The 23,807-nt window shown below is 32.2% G+C and overlaps 1 protein-coding gene and 2 long non-coding RNA genes across 3 annotated transcripts; all 3 read left to right on the top strand.

Annotated features, from left to right (window-relative positions):
• The first annotated feature begins 220 nt into the window (after positions 1–220).
• LOC133189773 (uncharacterized) lies at positions 221–964 on the top strand. The gene is made up of 3 exons (XR_009721522.1): positions 221–344; positions 807–863; positions 954–964. It is a non-coding gene; the product is annotated as an uncharacterized LOC133189773 (long non-coding RNA).
• A 959-nt stretch (positions 965–1,923) lies between these two features.
• LOC133189614 (uncharacterized) lies at positions 1,924–4,168 on the top strand. The gene is made up of 5 exons (XR_009721503.1): positions 1,924–1,989; positions 2,486–2,551; positions 3,855–3,911; positions 3,988–4,044; positions 4,153–4,168. It is a non-coding gene; the product is annotated as an uncharacterized LOC133189614 (long non-coding RNA).
• Positions 4,169–4,176: 8 nt separating this feature from the next.
• LOC133189702 (uncharacterized) lies at positions 4,177–23,151 on the top strand. The gene is made up of 8 exons (XM_061325100.1): positions 4,177–4,215; positions 4,445–4,516; positions 6,303–6,377; positions 11,340–11,405; positions 11,524–11,589; positions 11,695–11,775; positions 12,976–13,122; positions 21,669–23,151. The coding sequence occupies exons 1-8, from the start codon at positions 4,177–4,179 to the stop codon at positions 21,897–21,899; spliced, it is 777 nt and encodes a 258-aa protein (XP_061181084.1). The 3' UTR covers positions 21,900–23,151.
• Positions 23,152–23,807: the final 656 nt, after the last annotated feature.

Here is a 23,807-nt window from a genome sequence, read left to right as displayed (position 1 = left end):
TTGTTTTTCATATCAATTAAATACAATCAATCGTATATCTTAAGTTCAACTTGTCAATATAACTACCTTTACAGTATATTATTGTAGTTGTGCTTGTTGAATGATTGTACATGTGCATATGGTTTCAATTTTCATTCTATTGCATATTTATATGAATGTAAAAGGCATATAGCTTCATGTTCTGCTTTTTTGAATATGTTTGCATGATCGTCAATGTGTAGACAATACCAGATGTATCAATCAGACAGCATCATGTACAAGCTCTGGAACAACCACGTGTTCACAGCTACTCTTACGAATCTCCGGACCACTTCATTGATACTGAGAATTCTGGACATTTACTGGTAACAGAATCGTTGATGTATTCAATGGTTTCTTAAACAATCCAGGAAATATTCCTTAATGACTAATTAAACTAACTGATGAACCTTTTTTCCTATCATATACTAATTTTTCAGATGCTTTATGGTGTCTTTATGTCATTTATAATTTACGGGCATTGTAGATTTTGAAATAATATTAACAAATATCTTAACCCGTCGAGTATGTACTTTAATTGATGCTTATTGTTTTAATTAATTAGCTTGACCCTTGTCGAAGAACTGTCGAAGAACTAGCTTACTATTCTGTTATGTCTTGGCCTGAGTTCAAGAAAGCTTGTTTTTGAGAATGGCTAATACTTTTACTTATTAGTTTCGTGTGCTGAGAACCAATGAAAGCACTGTTGTTTTCGTATCAAAAGCAGGAATGAACACTCTCTTATCAGAAGGAATCTTTAAAACTGTTAATATCTAAATTTTTTTCAGTCAAGGGAAGAAAGAAATAAATCGAAACAGTTTTCATCCATGAGATTACCCAAAAATGTAGGTTTATCTCATACAGCTATTAAAGGAACCTATTATACATATTTAAATATTTAATGCATTTCGCAATATAGATACTCATATTTGCAGCAACAACGCCCTTTTTTGCATTTTATTAAAGAGGAAGGGAAGCCTGTTAACATGGTATGTACCTTGTGAAGTATAAACATATTTTTATTTCTTATTTTTAAAAGATTGAACATTGCAGACCATAAACGATTATACTTTTTACAGAATGAAAAAGAAAGTGTTGAATTTGTGGATGAAGAATTGCCACCAAACATCGTACGTTTTCCAAACTGTTATGTATTATCATAGAAGAAATTTAACATTGTCATGGAAGGTTAAAATACCTGGGATTTAGAAATATATTTCAGCCAGCTGCTTTTTTTCATTTCAGAATAAGAAAGTCCGTCAGGAGGCCAAGATATTTTCTTCTTTCAGAAAAAAGATGACAGTAAGATATTTGGACAGTATAAGACAGTATAAGGATATTATTTTTTTATAAATAAAGTATCAATAATCAAACGCCCAAAATTTTAGTATAATGATATGGTGTACATTACAATAAATATGCAACTAAGGATTAAGATTTAATACATAACATAAAAATCTAGATCACAGGGTTATAATCTACATTAATAGCCTAAGAAGAGTGTGCTAGGAAAAGTAACTGAAGATGAAGCAGAGGTAATTATATTTATATTGAAAAAATGAAAATAAAAGATGAATGGATATTAAATGTGTCAGATACTTTGTTCAAATATAAACTATCAATCCTAATGTTTCTCTAGTCTGCTGAAATAAAAGATGAAGAAGTAATACATTCTTCCCCATACAGTCAATCAGAGGTAAACTAAGTTTTCACCAAATCAAAAAATATCAATACCGTTATTCAGTCATTCTCGATTATTGATAGTGAATTTCAGAAATACTTGCTTAACTTTTTCATGGAGATCCGTCAATCATTTTCACTTTAATAACATTTTTTTCTTTAAATGTGTGTAAATTTTTGCATAGATGAGATTTATTCAGTATAATACAATTCAGTTTATTTTTTCCACAGATAAGTGGTGTTCGTAGCAGTGCTCCACCAAATTTTGCTTCTTCTGTCAGTGCCCAACAGGTCTGTACTTAGCTCGACTACTTAAGGCATAATAAATTTTAAATTAATATATCAATTTCTAAATTAATATATTCATATTATATAAGGTTGGAATATTCTCAATGAAATATATGGAGATAACGAACAGTATTCAAGCTCAAAAGTCCATTAAACAATACAAAATAGGAGCAGAACAAACACGGACCTCTAAACATCAGAGGTGGGATCAGGTGCCATGGAGGAGTGAGCATCCCCTGCCGACCGGTCACACCCGCCGCGTGTTTGTTTCACATCATCTAAGAATTAACCTATCTTTTTGTTTGTCATTTTTTCATGATCAACTTAATGTATAATTGTGTTATTCCTATGATTTGTACTTATAACATTAATAGAAATGAGGCATAGTCATACATGCACCTTATACGTGCAATGTTTAAAAGTCTCATGGAGAGTAAATGATTTGTTGTAACATTTATAGAAATGGGACATATTCACACGCAATACTTGCAATTTTTAGAGTCTAATGGTGAGTGAGGTGACAAAGCAGAGATCTCAAACACTACAACCTACTCGAACACTCCATGTAAGTAACAGTCTATCATAAATCACTTTATGTAAGTAACAATCTACCCAAACACTCTAAGTAACAGCCTAATCAAACACTCTAAGTAACTTGCCCACTCGAGCACTTTAAGTAACAGACTACTCGACCACTCCAAGTAACAGCGTACTCAAATACTCAAAGTAACAGCCTACTTGAACACTCTAAGTAACAGCCTTTTCGAACACACTCCATGTACGTTAAAGCCTATTCAAATATTCCATGTAAGTAACATCCTGTTTAACACTACATGTAAGTGACAGCCTTTTTGAACACTAAGTAACAAGCTACTGAAATACTCTAAGTAACACTAAATAACAGCTTACTTGATCACTCCATGCAAGTAACAACCTGTTTAACACTCTATGTAAGTGACAGTCTGTTTGAACACTTTAGCTAATAAGCTACTGAAACATTCAAGTAACAGCCGTACTCGAAATCGAACAATCTTGTAACTAATAGTCCAGCGTCTGATGACCTATTATCTACTTGAACACTCCATATAAGTAAAAGTCTGTGTCTGATGATCAACATGATAATTTTAAATTGAAATCTGTTTTCAAAAATTTTAATATTTTTACACACGAACTCGGGATGAATTTATCTTTGAAATATAAAAATGATCGCTAATTGACTTGTGTTTATGCAAAACAAAGCCGCGAAAATAATAAGAGATTTTTTTAAAAAAAGAATGATTTGATGCTGAATGAAGTCTTGCCTATAACCTTTTTAATTAACCAAAATAACATATGTACATGTATGTGTATGATATATATATAATGCCAGCTTTGCAAGTACATATAAGAAAAAAGAAGGAATTAAAGCAATGTGATCAGTATTAGCGTACTAAAGGGAAATTTTCTTACAGGTCGAAATTGTAATGGAAAGATATTATTGTAAAAGGAAGGATCTAATAATATCTTTTTAAAATTTAAAAAAAAAATCTTCAGTATTCAAGTATTAATCATATAGGGGAGGTAAATAGTGAGTATGTGAAACAATCAAGGTAATTCCTTAATCTTTGTGGTTTAAAGTTGGAAGCGTTACCTTTCATAGTGTATGATGACTATGGCAAAATATTTCTAGTGATGCCTAGTAGTCTAGTAGTATTGAGTATAATGAATTATTAACTATTAGTAGTTTTATTATTCATGTTAATAATAAAACAAGGTGTATATTATAATAATTAATATTATAATAATATATAATTGTAACGAAAAAAAAACCCAAAAACAAACAAACAAACAAAGAAATAAATCCGTACCATTTCTGTCTTTACTTTTAGTCGCCTACTGAAGAGAGCAGCAAACCTAGATCCGCCACCGTGACAATAGAATCAGCTGTAAGTTGATGCTTCTGTCGATATTTATGTTAAATTTCGTGAGAACTTGATTAAACTATCTTTGATGTTTTTATAGACACTACCCCGAAGTGAGAGACCACTCGATATCGAAGTGGAAAACGAGCCAACCAAGGTTATCATCCTTATACAATTAGTCTGAATTTTACCAGGAGAAATTAAATTGATTTAGTGTGAAAAAACCTAAAAGGAAGATAATTATTTATTTTGTTATATTTTACAGAAAAAGAAGAAAGGGAGTTCAATTATGAAGACATTGTCATTTAGAAAATCCTCCAAAATTCTGGTAAGCTCTAGCTTGGAGATGTCTTCTTCGTAACAATGATCGTAATGTTCTTATTATTTGGAAAAATAGATCATTCGTTTCAAGGCAATTACTTTTTATTTTTTGCTGGAGTTTTGTAAAAGCTGAAAATTGAATTGTTTGTTTGTTTATAATAGTTTTAAAAAAATTGTGATGGATATTTTCTGTTACATTAATGATTTTTGGAATACTATTATGTTATTTTCATTAGGAGACAAACGAGCAAGACTCATCTATAGCTATTTCAAGCCAACAGATTGATGAAGTGATAGTAGAAGAAGAGGTAAGATTCAACAAAGACTGATACATACTGTGAAACGTAAATGGATTGTATGTGCAAGAATTCGAATATAGCACAATCCATAGACAAATTGAACATGATAGAGTTTCATATCCAATGAAATATATGGAGATAACGAACAGTATTCAAGCTCAAAAGTCCATAAAACAATACAAAATAGGAGCAGAGCAAACACGGACCTCCAACACATCAGAGGTGGGATCAGATGCCATGGAGGAGTGAGCATCCTCTGCCAATCCAAGTGAACTCAAAATTAAAGGCACTACTGAGTCTGCCACAGCTGTTTCAAATTGAACATGAAAGAGTTTCATAAGAAACTCAGACTTGATCTAAAAAACTACTGATCAAGTAGACAACAATTTCAGTTATGGGTATATATATTCTGTGGTAGAATGTATATAACCATTGGCATATAGCAGAAAATATCTTCGTAGTCTTTGGAGACCAGGTCTTTCAACAAACTGTTGGAATACTGATGGACACTGACTGTGCGCCTTGATTGGGCGACAGTTTTTAAATACCTTTTTTAACACTTATACATCAGGAGAAGAAAAACCATTGCAGTGATTCGACATTTAGATATATCGATGATGTTTTATCAATTAAGAATAGTTACTTTCATTGATGTGTCGAATCGATATATCCAAGTGAACTCGAAATAAAAGGCACTATAGAGTCTGCCATAATTGTTCCAAATAGGGTTTTTTACTTACAATAAACAATAATGGCCAAATAACAACTAAGCTATATGACAAAAGAAAATGACTTCAACTTTTCCACTGTCAGCTTTCATTATTTATATAGTAATATTCAACGATCACCTGCATATGGGTTAAATTAAATGTCTCCCAACTGGTTCGCTATTCTAGAGCATGAACTGAAGATGATCAGTTGTTAAATCGAGGCATATTATTTACAAATATGTTGATTTTGCAGGAATTTTATCAACTTAGTTTAATGTCAGCATTTCGAAAATTTTATGGTCGTTATAATGTCCTTGCTTGCAAATACAATCTACATTGTATCATTAGGTCGTTTTTTGACTGACATGTATCATACTAATAGGTAAACATATTTTACTACTAAATTTGACAACTGATTACTTCATCTACCTGATCAATACACAGACCTCATGTCGAGTGTGACAGTCCGACAGGGGACGCTTATTCATCCTAGACACCTGATCCGACCTCTGGAGTTTCAAGGGGTCTGTGTTTTATGCCCTGTTCACAAATTTGTATTTGTTTTTTTTAAAGAATTTCGAAATTGATCATTTTTTATCATCACTTTCTTTATGAAAATAGTAAGAATGATGACGATTAACTCCCCTTGATATATTTTCAGATAAAGATCAAACAATAATATATTTTCTCGCCTTATACTGTTAGTATGCTAACATAAGAAATATGTTGCACAATAAAATTTTAATTTGATTTTTATTTAAATGCATATACATAGGATGATGGTAAAATAATACACATGTGACACAGAGAATAAACATGCTAAAGTAAAGAAAAGATGTGACGTTTCAAATTACCCAGTCTTGTCCGTAATCAAGACGATACCTTATGAGACGATCGAGATCTTTTTTTTTTTTTAATTTTTTGTAAATGAGAGAACTGGCTTCGGGACTACGATCCTTGATTGGACAACTTACAGCATTCCTACTTTACTGTGAGAAGAAATTATTAATACATGATATAAAGTTTGGTTATAATGATTTTTGTCTTCGAAATGCTTTTATTATGATACAATATTTTCATTTAAGAGTCAATATGAGGAACCCTATGATTTGGAAGAGTCTTCTAGGACACTCCTTGAAGAGAAGGTCCAAGAAAGTGAGGTAGGAGTATGTCTTGAGCAATATGACATTATCTATACTTAAAAATGAATACATTTTGCCTATAAACTTTGATAGGCCTCCACCGGATATACTGCTTGTACATTAAATATTGCATCACAACTGAGATGATTTTCCTATACTATAATTGAAACGCACGTGATCATCGGCAATTATCGTGACTTTAATCAGAAAAAAACTTTCGTTTTCAATAATCCACCTCGAAAGAGCAAAGATAAGAGTAATTAAAGTGATGGACACGCTTAGGTGGATCTTTGTCGCTGCAAGGACAAGTGAATCATCCGTAAATAGTGAATATATTAATCGTTTATCTGTCCGAATATTCTAAACCAGAGAACTAAAGTTCTGCAGCTAGATTTCATCTAGTATATATGAAAATGTATTTTAAGCCGTGACTAGTAAAGTACATATCACAAAACATTACGTGTTGGTAAATTGTACGTGGGCTGTTCGGAAATTATTGAGACATTGTGTATATTCTTCTTTCTTATGAATGTTTTTCGGTGAAAATTTGCATATACGTTTGACAAACACTAAGAATTGATAAAAGCAAGAAATATTTTTAAAATATTTTATTTCTTCCTTTCAATGGTATATAAATGTGTCAATGGTAGGGGTACCTGGCGCAGTCAAGAAATCGGATATTGAAAATTTGTAACACCAACGTTAAAACTCCCAGTGGATCCATAGTGAGAGCGAAAATAATTCAAATTGTGTATATAATTTTTCGATTTAAGTTTGACTTCATCTTGTGCAAGTTTGCTAGAATTTCGATCAGAAAAACGGAGATCATTAAAAAATTTAAGCGCATTATAGCAATCTGATAACGACGACTAAACGGATTTTGACGTCAAGGCGGAGCAGCGAGCATGCCTAAAACTTTGTGTAGCGGTATTGAGAACTCTTGTCCAGACTAAACGACCTGCTAAAACAAAAACACTGCAATAAAACATGTCTAAGGGTTTATTTTTTCATTGGTATATTTTTTCTCACAAATAATTCAACCAGAGTAAAAACAAAAGCTTCGGACGACCATCAATTATTACGGACTAAATAACGTTGACTCGCGTTGCATAACTCGGTACTGCATGATACTAAGTCAACCTGTATATGACACTTCGTGTATATTTTACACTGGGGTAGCTACAGCACACGTTAAATTTAATTTTTTTTTTGAAGAATTGTTTAAGAATTACGAAAGCCGGATAGGCTCATTTTTGACAAGATAAAAAAATAATTAACTCGTTATAACGAGATAGTTATCTCGTTATAACGAGTTAGTTATCTCGTTATAACGAGTTAGTTATCTCGTTATAACGAGTTATAGTATCTCGTTATAACGAGATAATTATCTCGTTATAACGAGTTAGCATCTCGTTATAACGAGTTAGTTATCTCGTTATAACGAGTTAGTTATCTCGTTATAACGAGTTAGTATCTCGTTATAACGATTTAGTTATCTCGTTATAACGAGTTAGTATCTCGTTAAAACGAGTTAGTTATCTCGTTATAACGAATTAGTTATCTCGTTATAACGAGATAATTATCTCGTTATAACGAGATAATTATGTCGTTATAACGAGATAATTATGTCGTTATAACGAGACAGTTTTCTTGTTATTTTGAGACTTAATAGCAATATAGGAATAAAAATGGCTGCAGTTTTAAATGCTGTTGAATTTTTAGCAAGTAATTATCAGTCAAATTTAACTTGAACAATTGATAAATGGTTGAAAATTTAATTTGCTCTGGAGTTTACTTATGATTAAATCTTGAACTATCTCGCTGTCAATAATCATAGCAACTCTAAGGCGAACACATTTACACATTTTTGTGAACTCCTCCTCAAATTGTTGCATTAGGACGCGATATTTTTCTTAAAATAATATTGCCAAACATACTTGCTTCAAACTTTGGCAATTTATTTATGACAACTATTTCTGATGAATGACACTATTTCGATATGTTTTGGACGACTTACCGGTATACAGTTTCATATATCAATATCATTAAATATCAGAGACAATATAAGTGCAACATATCGTTTATGCAACATATAATATATAGATTACAGTGTTATACATATGTTACTTCTGAGATTCAGAAATGTTTTGAAGACGGGGGATGGTGAGACATCAGCAGTTAGATCATAGGCGTAGTAATAAAGGGGCTAATGTCCACACCACCACTTTTGAAAAGGGGGCGGTCAAGAGTATCTTTGTGTCCCTTCCTCCATATTTTTTTTACCTGAGTAAATATCTCCCGAAAATAATGGAAAATACTCGTAGTTGGAATATCAAATCTATTTTTTTTTCTTTATACTTGTCAAATATTTTACTTGGTTTACCCCCCCCCCCCCCTTTGAACTTCGTGACTTATGCATATTGTCCACGATAATGAGGAATGGTGAAGCAAAAATGATATTACATCCTTTTAAGTAATAAGACGTTAAATCTGATCTGCTGATATTGACATTTTATCTAATATTCTGTCATGATTCAGTTTATATTTTTTTGCGGGGGGAGGGGGGGGGGGTTCCAAGTTGTGGAGATTCACGGAGACCTATTTGAGATTCACGTCTATTTGGCTGATCCTATATGTTTACCACATAGTGTCAGAACGTCAAACCAGAGTTTACAAAACAAAAAAAAAGTTTACAGAGTTTACAAAGCCAGTTCACTTTTATAATCTTTTTACTTAGGATTGATCAACGAATAGGCCTAATACTACATATGTATGTTTATATTATTAATACAACATTGAAGCAATGTCGTTAATTATTTTCCTCATCACAATATTTATTATGTAAACTTTACAAGCATATAATTTTTATTTCAAAAAGAGATTGATGATTTTTTTGGGGGGGGGGGGGGGTTAATAAATAGAGGATATTCAATGTTTTGTAGTTGATATGGAATTTATTTCACGAGTGGGACAGGAATTTTTTTTTATATTTTCATGAGTGCGAAGCACGAGTGAAAATATCAAAAATCCTGTCTCAACATACAATACACATTTCTTGGCAAAATTTATGCTTGAAATACACCTTAAGTAATGCTTATCATATTGTAAACTTTAGATATAAACTTTCATTCTATACCCAAAAAGGATCACATGTCAACTGTTTTTACTAATGCTGACCTTCACCTTTTATTGTGGCTTCCATAGAATAAAGAGCTCCAAAAGTTTTTTTAATTCTACCACATTGATAATAACCCAAAAATTACATATTGTAATTTAAGATTCCATGCCAAATTGGTAAATTAAAATGTTTCTTTCTTTTAATAAACAGAAGAAATATATAAATTATTAAGTGATAAGTACAGTATTAGTTCTTGATATTCATCATATTTATTATTGAGGGGAAGGAGGGATTGATGATAAAAACAACGTGAATTTAGTTTTTTGTCAGACATTGAATTTTGATCTTGCCCCTTTAAGACGATAAAATTGAACTGGTTTACCTTGTTAACAGGCAAGGAATTATCAAAATATGATCGTTAAAGCCTAACAAATGGTTTCATATCCACATGATTTATTCGGAATATTCAAAATAATGGGATTATTTCTATGCATTTTTTATTGCGCAAACAAATATTACGCAAACATTATAATAATTTTAACAAATTCAAGAAAGCCTGAACAGGGCAGTTAAATCAGCCAGAGTATATCATTTTTTTCTGATCACCTTGTACAAGTTGACAAAATTTTGATGTTATATACATTCCATTTGAAGATGACACTAATTCTATTTTGCAATTTTAAGGTATAACACAACAACATGAGGCGGTCACAAGTTTCCATATATTTGTCTTCGGTCTTTCCAATAAACAATACTAATCAAAGGCATAACACAAAAAAACTAATATGCTGTTCCATGAAATCTTTATCACGCACACTTCAAACAAATTTGATCGACTTGCTTCTGTATATTTCCTATAAATAATGGTCTATTCTTTACTTAGATATATCAATTCTAGATCAATTTTTATCTCGTTATAACGAGATAATTATCTCGTTATAACGAGATAACTAACTCGTTATAACGAGATAACTAAATCGTTATAACGAGATAATTTTCTCGTTATAACGAGATAACTAACTCGTTATAACGAGATAACTAACTCGTTATAACGAGATAACTAACTCGTTATAACGAGATAACTAACTCGTTATAACGAGATAACTAACTCGTTATAACGAGATAACTAAATCGTTATAACGAGATAATTTTCTCGTTATAACGAGATAACTAACTCGTTAAAACGAGATAACTAAATCGTTATAACGAGATAATTATCTCGTTATAACGAGATAACTAACTCGTTTTAACGAGATAACTAACTCGTTATAACGAGATAACTAACTCGTTATAACGAGATAACTAACTCGTTATAACGAGATAATTATCTCGTTATAACGAGATAACTAACTCGTTATAACGAGATATTAACTTGTTATAACGAGATACTAACTCGTTATTACGAGATAATTATCTCGTTTTAACGAGTTAAATATTTTTTTGTCTTGTCAAAAATGAGCCTATCCGGCTTTCGTAAAGAATTATAAGAGACAGTTTGAATTTTGGAATGTTATATGTAATGACAGAGAAAGTAGATTGAACGATTCCCGATCATTTCACAATGAGAAAATATCGGCTGACCAGGCGATAAAATGACGTAGCGATGCTGCTCCAGGTCAATAGACATATGCTTGTTTATAATTTCACCGGAGCCTATTTAATTATCCTATAAATTAGAAATTTTGCGCAATTGTTTTATTTGTTCTTTATGAAATGTTGACGAACTTTCATGAATTTATCTCTGTCCTTTGTGGAGTAAAAGTATTTGTCTCAATAATTTTCGAACAGCCCTCGTAGATGATTATTATATTTATTGTTTTAATGAGAAATTTGATAATATTTTTTGGCAATTGTTTTACCAGGCAGATAGGGAAGAAAGGAAGAGGCAGTTAGAGCTTGTGTTTCAGGACATGGAATCAGAGAATGAGGTTACTGAAAATCATTGTCATTTCTTTGCATAAAAAAGACACATTGTCATTTATTAAAAAGAAACCATTTCTTAATTTACATCGGATGAAAATGAAAAAAAAAGGTGCTTTATTATAGGAGGAAGACAAACCAAAGACAAAAATGCCACAGAAGATAATAAAAGCAATAAAAAGGAAGGGCAAGGTGGGTCTTGGTGGTTTAGTTACGATACTTTATCAAACATCATAGTAGCTATAAAAAAGATGAGGCTTTCTTATCCAGTATTTCTTTATTCTATTTCTCCTACAGAAAAAGAAGTCGGACTCAGATGAACCCGAGATGTTCCCTTTGATGGAACAAGGTCAGCCAGGTGACAATAAAGAAGTCAAGGTATGTAAAACGAAGAAAAACCATTTCATTTAATTAAACTTCAGTGTAGAGATGTAATACGATAGAAAAAGCAAATTCATGGGGAGGTGTTGTAAAGTATTGTAATTTGTAACTGGATCTACAACAAAATGGAACGTGGAAACTTTCGTATCTTGTGATTTAAAAAAAATTACTTTGTTAAAAATCACTCTGGTTCTATAAAAAAGTACTCTACAGCTGATATCAAAAGGATTCTGGAGTTCCTTAATTTTTTTTTATAACATTTAGGTAGTTTTCGGAGACCAGATCTTCCAACAAACTGTTGAAATTTCGCTGGACACTAACTGTGCTCCTTTATAGCCGACTTTCTATACTCCTATAAGGCAGATTTTATTCAAAATCTTCTAAATGAGAAGAAAAACACACTTGCTGTGGTGCTAAACTGGACATTCAGATATATTGATGACATTTTTCAATTAACAATAGTTACTTCCATTTATATGTCGACTCGATATATCTAAGTAAGCTTGAAATAGAAGACACCTCTGAGTCTTCCACATTTCTTTCACATTTAGATGTTTACTGACTATAGACGATAAGGGCCAACTAACAACTAAATTGTATGACAAACAAAATGACTTCAGCTTTTCCATCGTCAACGTAATTAATTTCCTTATTTATGTAGTAATATTCCGCTATCACCTGCATATAGTGTTTACATCTCCCAACTTATTCGATACTCAAGAGCATTTAAAACCGAGACAGGCTACTGACAGATAATTGATATTACAGGGATTTCAATAACTTCGATTTAAGTCTGCATTTCGTAAATTCTATGGTCATTATAATATAATGACCTTGTTAACAAATATAACCTGTCATTGGGTCGTATTTTAGTTAATGTGTTTTATACCAATTCTAGCCCCCTTTTTTTTTTATACTAAACTTGACTACGGAATGTATTTCTACGTCGTCAATACATAGGGCTCATGTGTGACAGGTCAACAGGGGATGCTTACTCATTCTAGGCACCAGATCTGACCTCTGGATTTCCAGGGGTCTGTGTTTTATGCCCTGCTCACAGATTTGTCTTGTTTGTAGAAATTTTGAAATCATTCGTTGTTTGAAAGCTTCACCATTTTTCATCTATATCATTTGAGATCTGACTGAAAAAAAAATAGTTTAATGGCTTACAAAGACACACAAGTTATTTTTCCTCAGAAAAAGAACACATCTGACAAAATATTGGAAGTGAAAGGCCAATTAGGAGAGTTAAAAGAAATTGCTCAGAATAATGTCGACAAGTTGTATGAAAGAGAAGAAAATCTTGATGATCTGGAGGATCGAGCTGATGAACTATCTAAAAAGGTAAGAGAGAGAGAGAGAGAGAGAGAGAGAGAGAGAGAGAGAGAGAGAGAGAGAGAGAGAGAGAGAGAGAGAGAGAGAGATTTGTGACTTTTCAAGACTTACTGATGTGGATGAAGAGATAATTAATGTAACCATTTTAAAATTGCATACACACTTTCATGTATCCACCGTCGGTTGTGACGTGTTTTGAAGTGAAAATGGCGTAAAATACAGACGTCGAATTCTGAGTACCATTTCTCGATCGTTATTTCAGTGAATATTATTTGTTTGTTTTTTTATGGATAATTTACAGACATTTCCTCTATCAAAATGATGTGTTTTGATTTTGTTTTCAAAATACATTTTTATTTGATAATGTTAAACTAATATTTAAAGGGGCCTGGACACAGATTTGAAGTTTATATTTTTCTAAAATTTTCAGTATAAATACATATGTTGCCAGAGCGTATCACCAAAAATATTATAAGAGCGTGTTTAGAAACTTTTTTTTATCTGAAAACTATTAAAACTACCAGTTTTGGGACGCGATTGATTGACACACATCCTTGCAATTTTAGTATTTAAGAAAAGTGGAAAATTTGTTGTGTATTAATGAAAAAGCAAAACCAACTCACCAGTATTGTTAATCCGTGCTCAGTGATGTGTGCAGAGTAAGCAGAATGAACACGACCAGTAAAACGTTAACATTAACAATAACAGAGCTTATGCCCGTGTTTACAAGCACAGGTGTTTGACATGATGTTTTGAAGAATGTTTGAATCTTTGAATTTCAAAAACTGTAATATTGCTGTGTCTAGGTCCCTTTAATGCATTTCAATCTAAAGCAGAAAAAAGAAAAAAAAAATTTACAAATAAGGCATCAAAAGTTTAATATGTTTCCAATACCAAAGAAAAAAATGTTTTAAAACGTGTTTTATTTTATGTACCCTTAAAAATGTATAACGATTTCGAGACTGTCAACATTCTGGTTTCGATGAAAAATTCAACATTTTTATGTTCTGCTTTAGGCAGGCTACAGTTTCAAATTTCTAAATCATGTAGACCAATGCGAACCAGATTGTTTGTTTAAGATGCACTTAAATGGAGAAAATACCGTTCGTGATATTACGGATACTAGTATAATAGAACTTTACACATGTAGTATCAAAGGAAGGAGAAAAATCCACTGTTTAGGTCGTCTGTCGTCATCTGTCGTATGTTAACATTTGAATATTTTCAGGAACTGCTCAATCAATTTCAACCAATTTTGGAATATAGCATTAATGAATGAAGGGGTGCAAATATCGTGAATTTGATGGTTTTTGCCCCCCCCCCCCCCCCCCCCGGAGGTTTAGTGGGGCCATCGTTGGATACCCACGATATATCCTCGTCTTAAACTTATCACCCGTGGGCAAACTCGCTGAAATATCGTCGTTTATTATGCAAATTCGTCGATTATAAACAACCAATCAGAAAGTTGGAACTCCTCAATTTTGAAAATACGTTTATAAGTTTGCCATTTATGGCTATATCTTGAGGCAGCCTTTTTGTTGCTTAAGTTCAGTAAAAGATATTGATACTGGTAAATTTGAGTAAAATATGATGTAAAACTAGAACATATTCAGCTCCAGAATTGAAAATTCACATGAAAATATGCTACACTTTAAGTTCTCTTACGAGAAAATGTATGATTCAATTTTTACAAAAAATCAACAGATTGAGTGAAATGGATCACAGATTATAATGTGTCAAAATACGGAAAATTGAAATGATGAATTCAGATAGCGATTAAAAAGAATTCAATGGCAAAAAAGTGAAAGATTCAGTATATGACGTCACAACCTTTGACCTCTTAATATGACCTTGACCTTTATTGTAGATAAAGAATGGAGACTCCTCACCGTATATGTCCAAATATCAGCCCTCTACTATTTATGGATCAAAAGTTACACTGCATTTAATAACAGTTTGACATATCGCATTTAGACAGCATAAACACATTCTAAAATGTAAACTCCCAAGTGACCAATATATAGGACGTCTCTATTTTTTTTTAAATATGATGAAAACATGTCACAGCTTATTATTTTTCTTACAAAGATCATTGATTATTGACAATATAGGGATGTCATTCTTTTTTCTCACGAAAATTTTAAGAAATTAGTTAAAATAGATTTAATTGGTGTTTTGTAGTACCTTAAGGTGGGGTTCATTTGATTTTATAGCGGAAATGCATTAATACTTTGTAAATCTTCTCCTCTGCTACTGGGTATTAAGCAAACAAACTAAATGCATAGTTATGATGAGCAAGGGTGTCTCTTCCAAAATTGTGAAATGCTTGGCCCCAAGTTCGAGGGTTCCTGTGTCTCTCTGTCTGTCATTCTACCATCCGCAAATTTTTCTGTTTTTTTTCCCTAATAACTTTTTATGGTAGTCCTATTAAGTATAGGTTTCCTTGTTGAACAGGCAGTAAGGCTAATTTTGATACTAATTTTAATTCTGTACGTTATCCGGTTTGGAGCTGGGTTGGTGGGGTAGATTCCTAATTTTATATAGGAATGAATGGGCATATGAGATAACTGCTCCTCTTGTAAACTATGAAAGCTATAATGAGTTGTGGTTAATTAACTCATCTGCTTTAGAATTTCAAGATCTTGCTATAGAATATTCAGAGCCTGATCTTTATCTGTCACATCAAGATTAAATAACACCTCTAGTTGCAAGTGATGCTTGTTTTGAAGTGAAGGTCATGCCTGGGTGATGTTTGCATTCACCAGAGGTTAGCATTTTATGAAACACATCCTTCATTCTGGTTTGAATATACATTTATGATATGATATTTTTACTCCCTGATTAAATACAAGGATATTATTAATTTCGTAAGGTAGTTGTATAATTTTATTTGTCAGTTAGGAAATATGTCCAAATTTTATAAATACAGTTGCTGTTTCACATTTTTCAATTATTTTTAAATTTTCTTTTCTGATGATGTCACTTTGCAGAAAACTACTTGCCACAGTGACGGCATATGTGCAAAAACGCGGAGTATTCCACGACAGGATTCCTCATTCAAATACAAATGTACTTGTTGAAAAGATATTATTTAAGGTCAGACGACACTTTTCTCAAAAACGTGTAATTTTCCACAAGAATTTGTCAGTTTGGCACGTTTACTCACAAAAAAGTGAGGTCCTTACCAGACATCTGTGCAAAATACAAGAGGATGATGTTTAATACATAATCCTATTGGAAATGACTTAAATTGCCAATATAATAATTTTTGGCGATTTTCTTTTATAAGATATTTTGAAAACAATAGAAACCACAAGATGATGAAAATAATTACATGAAATATTTTTCTATGTAACGAAGAGATACAAAACAGATACTAGTATTCGAGGAAAGTTTGTCTGCCCTTACCTTAATATTACTAGTACGACATAAACATCAAGAAAGTTTTAATGTGTCTTTTCTAAAACTTTGATGGATACAAAGCTTAGGGACAATTATTCGTTTTTAAGTGTCCGAATTAAATTTCTTTCTCAGGCACGCAACATAACAGGAACAAATTCAGTCCGATTAACGATCGAATCATTGCTCGGGAGAACGCAATCTTTTGGTGTTTAATCCATATTGTTATATTGATAATATTATACCATGTTTGTACAGGCCCATAGAACATGGGGGAGTGAGAACGTCGGGGGGGAGGGGTGCATTACTTTTTTCTGAGTGTAGTATTTTGCTTTAGTTTTAATATTTTAATATATATATTTTCATTTAGATGCTTGTTGCCCCCTCCCCGTTTTTGTTGCTACTGACGAATTCCAGCATTTGAAAAGAAATGTACCAAATTAAAAGGAAGCCCCCCCCCCTCCCCACAAGAAATAAGATTTTCGAGTTTGGACCGTATAACTTTTTTTGTTTCTGGAGGTTAACCCCCCCCCCCCCCCCCACACACACACACACACGTTTAAAACCGCTGCTATGGACCTGTAGAGGTTTTTAAAAAAAAACAAAACAAAACAAAACAAAACAACAACAACAACGAACAATAGGTGGTCAATCTCATCCAAACTGTATCACATCTTAATCAAAATCGTACATACTTTTGTAAGCATTGCCATCCAGACACGTTACGTTGTTTTACCCTGTCACCAATTAAAACAATTCCTTTACATTATATTCGTTGATTTATGTCAGTGTTACAGGATACATAATTGCTTACAGACATAGACTGTCTTTTAATTGTAAAATAACCCACCTAATGTACATTATAAAATATTAAAATCATTCGATGATTCGAAGTGGTTGATTGATAACGCCATTTTCACTTTATTCAAACATGTAACAAACTGCGTAGATACCGCGAATATTCGACAATGATACATACACAAAAGAAAACAAAGTCCACCATTTTCAAAAATATCACTATATCTTCTCCAAATAAGTGGTGGATCGATACTACATCGGAAGTGCAATTTTAGTGAAAAAAAATGTTATAATTCGTCAAAATATCATACTGTAGAAGGAAAATGCATTTCCTACACCCTATCCAATGTTCACTGGATGCTATCATCTTCATATACCTGTATCTATCTGTTCTTATCTCTATTTCGGTGTCCTTGTAGGGTTTATCGTTTTAATTTTTGATTACACACTAAATGTTTAACTTTCATAGAAATTGAAGAAGAATCCTCAATTTTCACATTACAATTTATTAAAGGCATGAAATTTTTCCAATTTCGACTCTGATAATCGTAAAATGCTTAAATTACATTAACTTACATCTCTTTCACAAAAAACTACGTATAACCCCCTCCCCCCCCCCCCCCCCGCCAAAAAAAAAAATACTGTGTAACACCTTTTCTCTCTGACATTTTAGCTCCTCTGAAACACATAACAGGGGATCAAACTTTTACTTAGAAATTTATACTAAAAATCTATGTTTCTTCATAGGAACATAGAGAAATCCTCTTAAGATTCGAACAGCAAGGTCATGACGCAATACTAATTTTGGTTTGAACATATTTTATTGCACTTTGTAATTACAAAGGGATTAAGCACAAGGTTTAGTTTTTAAAAGTTAAGCCTTTTCACTACATGTATATTACAAATTTAAATTAAATCACGGTTAAACATGAAGATTTATTAATCCTATTGGACGATAGAAGTTTGGTGCTGATTTTTCTTTTGTTGTTTTCATTTTTGTAATTAATTTTTCTTCCTCATTCCACTGAAAAAATATAATATTTTCTTACTAGCATACTGAAAAGAATGTATCCCATTTTTGGCGTCCATAAGTTTAAGAAAAGCATAAGATAATGCACAGATATACATTTGTATATGGTATTAAATTTCCCCACTTACATGTATCTTTTCCGCAACTTACGGGACAAAGAAAATCCATTAAGGGCAGACGATACGTTCCTCAATTATACAGTCAAATCTCGTGATCACAAACTGAATGAGTCAATTAAAAACAGAAAAAACTTCGATGTGAAAATATCGAGATATTTAGGTAAAAATAAACAAAGAAAAAAAGCAGTTGGGAATTCCAACTAACGTCGAGGTATCCGTGGTATTCGAGACATCCGTGTTCGAGATATTGGAGTTCAATTATATATATTTTTCCCAAGAATTTGGGATTGAAATATTGATACTTTAACAGGTTTTCTCTTACTAACATTCCAATAACAGCGTGTCATTTTGCTTGATCAAGCGTGCTAAACGTTCACACGTTGATTACCATATTACTCTTTGATTGGCTGGTTGGTTAAAAAAACATACTACTTTACATATAAAACACAGGATCTCAAATACCACCGAGAGTATTGACCAATCGCATCGAACACGTTGAATGATTATTTACTACGGTAGAAAACAGCAATACGTGGTCAGTCAAAGCCTGTCTTACTTTGTATAACAGTAATACTTTCTATAATCTAACGTGTCAAGTTCAATTGTGAATTGACCGGGTAAAAATATTTGATTCGATACGCCAGAGCATTCTCTACGTATGAACAATTTCGAAAACGAAGTAAGTTATTGACAAACAAGTTGATGAAACAAGAATATCAACAGTCTCGTTTAAATCATCATTTCGTAAGTTCTATGGTCGATATAATGACCTTGTCAGCAAAAACATCTTTCATTAAGTCAAATGCTGACTGACGTTTTTCATACTAATTGTCAGGCCATTATTTACACACTGAATTGTCGACGGATTTTTCCGTTATTTCCCGATCATGACAAGGAGCACACGACGGGTGTGACCGGTCGGCAGGGGATGCTCACTCCTCCATGGCACCTGATCCCACGTCTGATGTCTTAGAGGTCCGTGTTTGCTCTGCTCCTATTTTGTAATGTTAAATGGACTTTTGAGCTCGAATACTGTTCGTTATCTCCACATATTTCATACGAATCTTTACGTGAAAACTAGTAAGCAATGCTCCTGAGTACTGGTACATGGGTGCGGTATGCAAGTGATAGCTAAAGAATGCATATTACAATACGTTTGATTCACACAACAAAGCGCTAGAGTTTCATTTTCGATGTTCAATAAACTCTAGCACTTTGTTGTGTGGATCAAATATTGTTATAAATCAAAATCTTTGGAATGTCTCTTCCTTGGGCTAGAAATATCTAATCATAACCATATATAACACATGCAGAAAAAAGGACTTTGTCTGACCACGTGTTGTGTTGCTGTTTACTACAAAACACTCATTTAATATGATTGTTCAGTATTACGAGGGTCGTTCAATAAATAATGCAATAGGTCATCTTAAAGTAAGAAAAATACGTAATACATATTCTAAACACTTTCAATCCCTCAAAGCATTCCGTATTATCCTTTATACATGTCTTAAGTCTTTGTACCCATGACCAGAAAACCCCAGCATACCCATCTTTAGGGATGCCCCAAAGACACTGATGAATATAACTTTCAATGACATATTTAATATTGTACATTCTTCCTTTGATTGTTTTCATGCATTTTTGGAATAAAAAGATCTCACAATGGCTGAGATCTAGCGAATATGGAGAATGGCAAAGCTCTGTAAACTTTCTTTTCTTCAGAATTTTATTTATTTCTCTGTGCTTATTTGCAGCAACGTTGCCAGGTGCAAGAAAATTACCCTGGGCAGCATTTGGACTTCTTTGCAGGAAATTTGTTTACCTTTCTTCATTGTATTTGAACATAAAAGTTACCATTGATGGTCCTTCCTTGGGTGTATGTACATGTTTTACTGAACCTCTTGAAAAAAATGAAAACTAATAAAACATGCTAGGAGCCCTTGTTTCTCTTTACAATAATAAGAACAATAGCTTTATCTTTTATTCCACATTTTATTATTCATCTTCCATTTTGGCTATAAAATTGCACCCATGTTTCGTCAACCATCACACAAATTTAACAAGTCTTCTATTTTGTTGAAATATTTGGTTTTAAATAGACCGTTGGCACATTTAATGCGTATTTTTCTCTCAGGAAATTTTAAAAAAATAAGGCATCTATCTGATAGAAATATTATTATGTACATTTCCGTGTGAGAATTCTATAAAATGTTATGACGATGAAATGCTTAGTGTTCTAGCAATGTCTTTGCATGTAAATCTGGCATTCTTAGATATTATATTTCACATAACATCGATGATTTTTGGTGTTCCTACAAATTTCAATCGAGCAGTTTGACTTTTATATTTTAACTCTCCTTTTTATTTTACTTTTGAATTGCTGAACCAATCTGAGAACTATGCAGCGTTAAAGACATATCTTTAATATGAGTTCTTCGGCGATTTTCTAAAAGAAGCACAGTTTTCACATACGCTCTCATTTCCATCTTCTTGGGAGAGATAATTTTAAACAGTTTTCAGCTCAGTGTAGTGATCATGCATACTTTAAAAGTGAATTTCTTTGCGAGGACAATAGGAAACATCATGGGGTTTTCTGTGAGCTCTTTAAATGAACGTTTCAACTGTGAAAAATAAAATTAAATAGATCTACATTTACTATGATATACTGTTTGTTGCATTATTTGTTGAACGACCATCGTACATCAGTGATATTGCAGGGTTCTGTGTTTCATATGTAAAATTGTATTGATTCTATTGAAATCAAACATCCAGTGGATGGGTAATTTGGTAATCCGTTTGTGGAATTTTACTTCGGTCGATCAAGCAAACGGACACCTGTTATTGGAATGATAGTAAAAGAATTGAGGCACATTACCAGGCATTTGTGCAAGAATGATAATTACTATATAATCGTCTTAGAAATCACTTGAATTGCTGATGTAATAATTTTTAGTGTATATATGTTTTTAGACATTTTGAAAACAGTTTGAAATCAGAAGATAATAATAATTAATAATATTTCTGGTTTATTAAGAAGAGATACAAAAACAGTTTTTCGAGGAACGTATCATCAGACCTTAATTTAAAGATGTAAATTTAACTTCGAATTGACATATTTCATATGTTCAGTTCTTCATGCAGTTTGGAAGCATTGCAAATAATTAAGTAGCTTGAAATTCTCGTATAACACCGCACTTTTTATCCCTCAGGCTTCACTGTTTAACGAGATATCCGTTGAAGTTAAAACCAAAATGGAGACATGTAACAAGAGGACCAAAGCAATCATCATTGGTGTCGTCATCGCTATCCTTGTCCTCGTTGTCATCATTCTCATCGCTGTTGTGGCTAACAAGTCTGGCAATACAGAGCCAGAGTATCGCACTGTTCACATTATCCATGTTGTTAATGGCACAGCTCCTTATACGCCTTCACCCGGTTAAAAAAAGAATACAGTGTGTTTTGATTTTGCTTCGGAAATGATTTAAGCTCACATGTAAAAATAAAAGCAAACATGTATATTCAGAATTCGGGATAGAAAACGATAGAGGTTACAAATGTCGTAGACGTTACTTGCACTAGCAAATAATTATTAAGTTCATTAATTATTTAATTATTAACGTAATTAGGCTTCTTTTTAACCATATTATTTGTAAGATGTAAACATACATTAGTAGAGGATATAAAAAATCCCGCATAATATTTTCATTATTTTGGTTGTAATCCATTCAAAGATCATATGCCTTAGATAAAGTAACAGCAAAGCTGCATTCTTAATCCAGACTGCATTTGGACAGTATTAAGAAAGGCGAATGTGCAATTTTATATTTTCTCAAAATTTTGCTCTTATGTCTCTATGTGTATCTCTTTACTTCATCAAACAATAAATCTTTAACAATCATTTAATTGTACAATATTTCATGTAGATATAATGCAAATTGTACTATATTTCATGTAGATATTAATGTACATCTCTACTTGTGTTTGTGTATGTGAATTGCCATAATTTGCCTCTAATATATTGTACAGCATTTGTAATAAAGCCTGTGATATCTCGAAAGGGTTGGAAAAATTGTCATTTGTTGTTTGAGGTTGTTGTTGTCCAAATATTTTTATTCTGTAGCATCTGTATTTTAGTAATCTATAAGCAGGCAGTGTAAGTATTTGTTAATATCTTTAAGCAATTTTTGCATAAACATATTTTTCGCTTTGTAAAAAACCTACTACGATATACAAATTACATGTTATTTAAAAGGGCCCAATCGAATTTGGATTCAGTGGTTTATATACAATTTATACTGTAATACTAGTCATGCATATACTTATGAATGAATTAACATAACATATAATCTGTTTTAAAATATAGGCATTTTAGTAACATTGTCTATATTGTGTCTGCTATTATCCTACATAGGTATCTGTTATCCCTTTTTATATCCCTTTTCTTTAGTTTTACCAACATGCAAAAGCATACTGTAGAATGGTTGTTTGTTTTTTTTTTTCTATTTAGACATTATAAGGCTGAGATTAAATCGTTTGAGTTGTTCTCTCGTGATGTAAGGGAACAGATTGCCCAAGTTTGTATTATTTATTTTTTTTCTTGAATGTGTATTGTACGACAATTTACATTGTGTATATGTATATTTGCAAATTGACTTAGAAATGCTAGTTAAAATAAAACGTATATTATGCTTATTTATTGTATTATTTCTCTTTGTCCTTTGGGGTATTACCTACATTCTAGATTTTTAAATACTTTAATTATCTAGACGTTTAAATTCATTCAATGTTTATGTTCTTAAAACATTTCAAGATCTCATTTCCCATTGACTTTCATTTTCCCTACCAAAACCTTGTAGTAGACTAATAATAAACTTTGGTTTACTATAACTTATCTTCAGTAAACCAAAGTTTCAAAGTTGTTACTAATAGTAAATCAAACATCCGTACTTTTCACAATAGTAGTAAACCTATCATCTACCATACCTCCTTCGACAATAGTTACCAAAACGCTTTTCCGGCCATAACTTGCATTAAATCTTCCAAAATGTGACTCACAACTCCATGACGGTAGTCAGCTTGACTTTCAGTTGATTTTTTTTTACTGAAAAAAATTAATTCATCTATATTGTTATATTTGTGCTCTTACTCTCTTCTTTCTTTCTCTCTTTTAAGTTTCAACATGAGCTCCGATTGTTTGTTTCCATGGTGGGTATCAACTCGTAAACGTCTTGTAATTATTCTAAATGGTTAAAATTATTTCAGTGAACTGCCAAGGTTTAGGTGATATTGCAAAGCGCAAGGATGTTTTTCATTACTTAAGAGCCTTAAAATATAATATTTATTGTTTA

Source organism: Saccostrea echinata, unplaced genomic scaffold (genome assembly GCF_033153115.1).
Source record: "Saccostrea echinata isolate AGI-Se365-2 ecotype Australia unplaced genomic scaffold, CSIRO_AGI_Sech_v1 ptg000019l, whole genome shotgun sequence".
Classification (NCBI taxonomy): Eukaryota; Metazoa; Mollusca; class Bivalvia; order Ostreida; family Ostreidae; genus Saccostrea; species Saccostrea echinata.
This window is presented reverse-complemented; position numbering and strand designations above follow the sequence as displayed.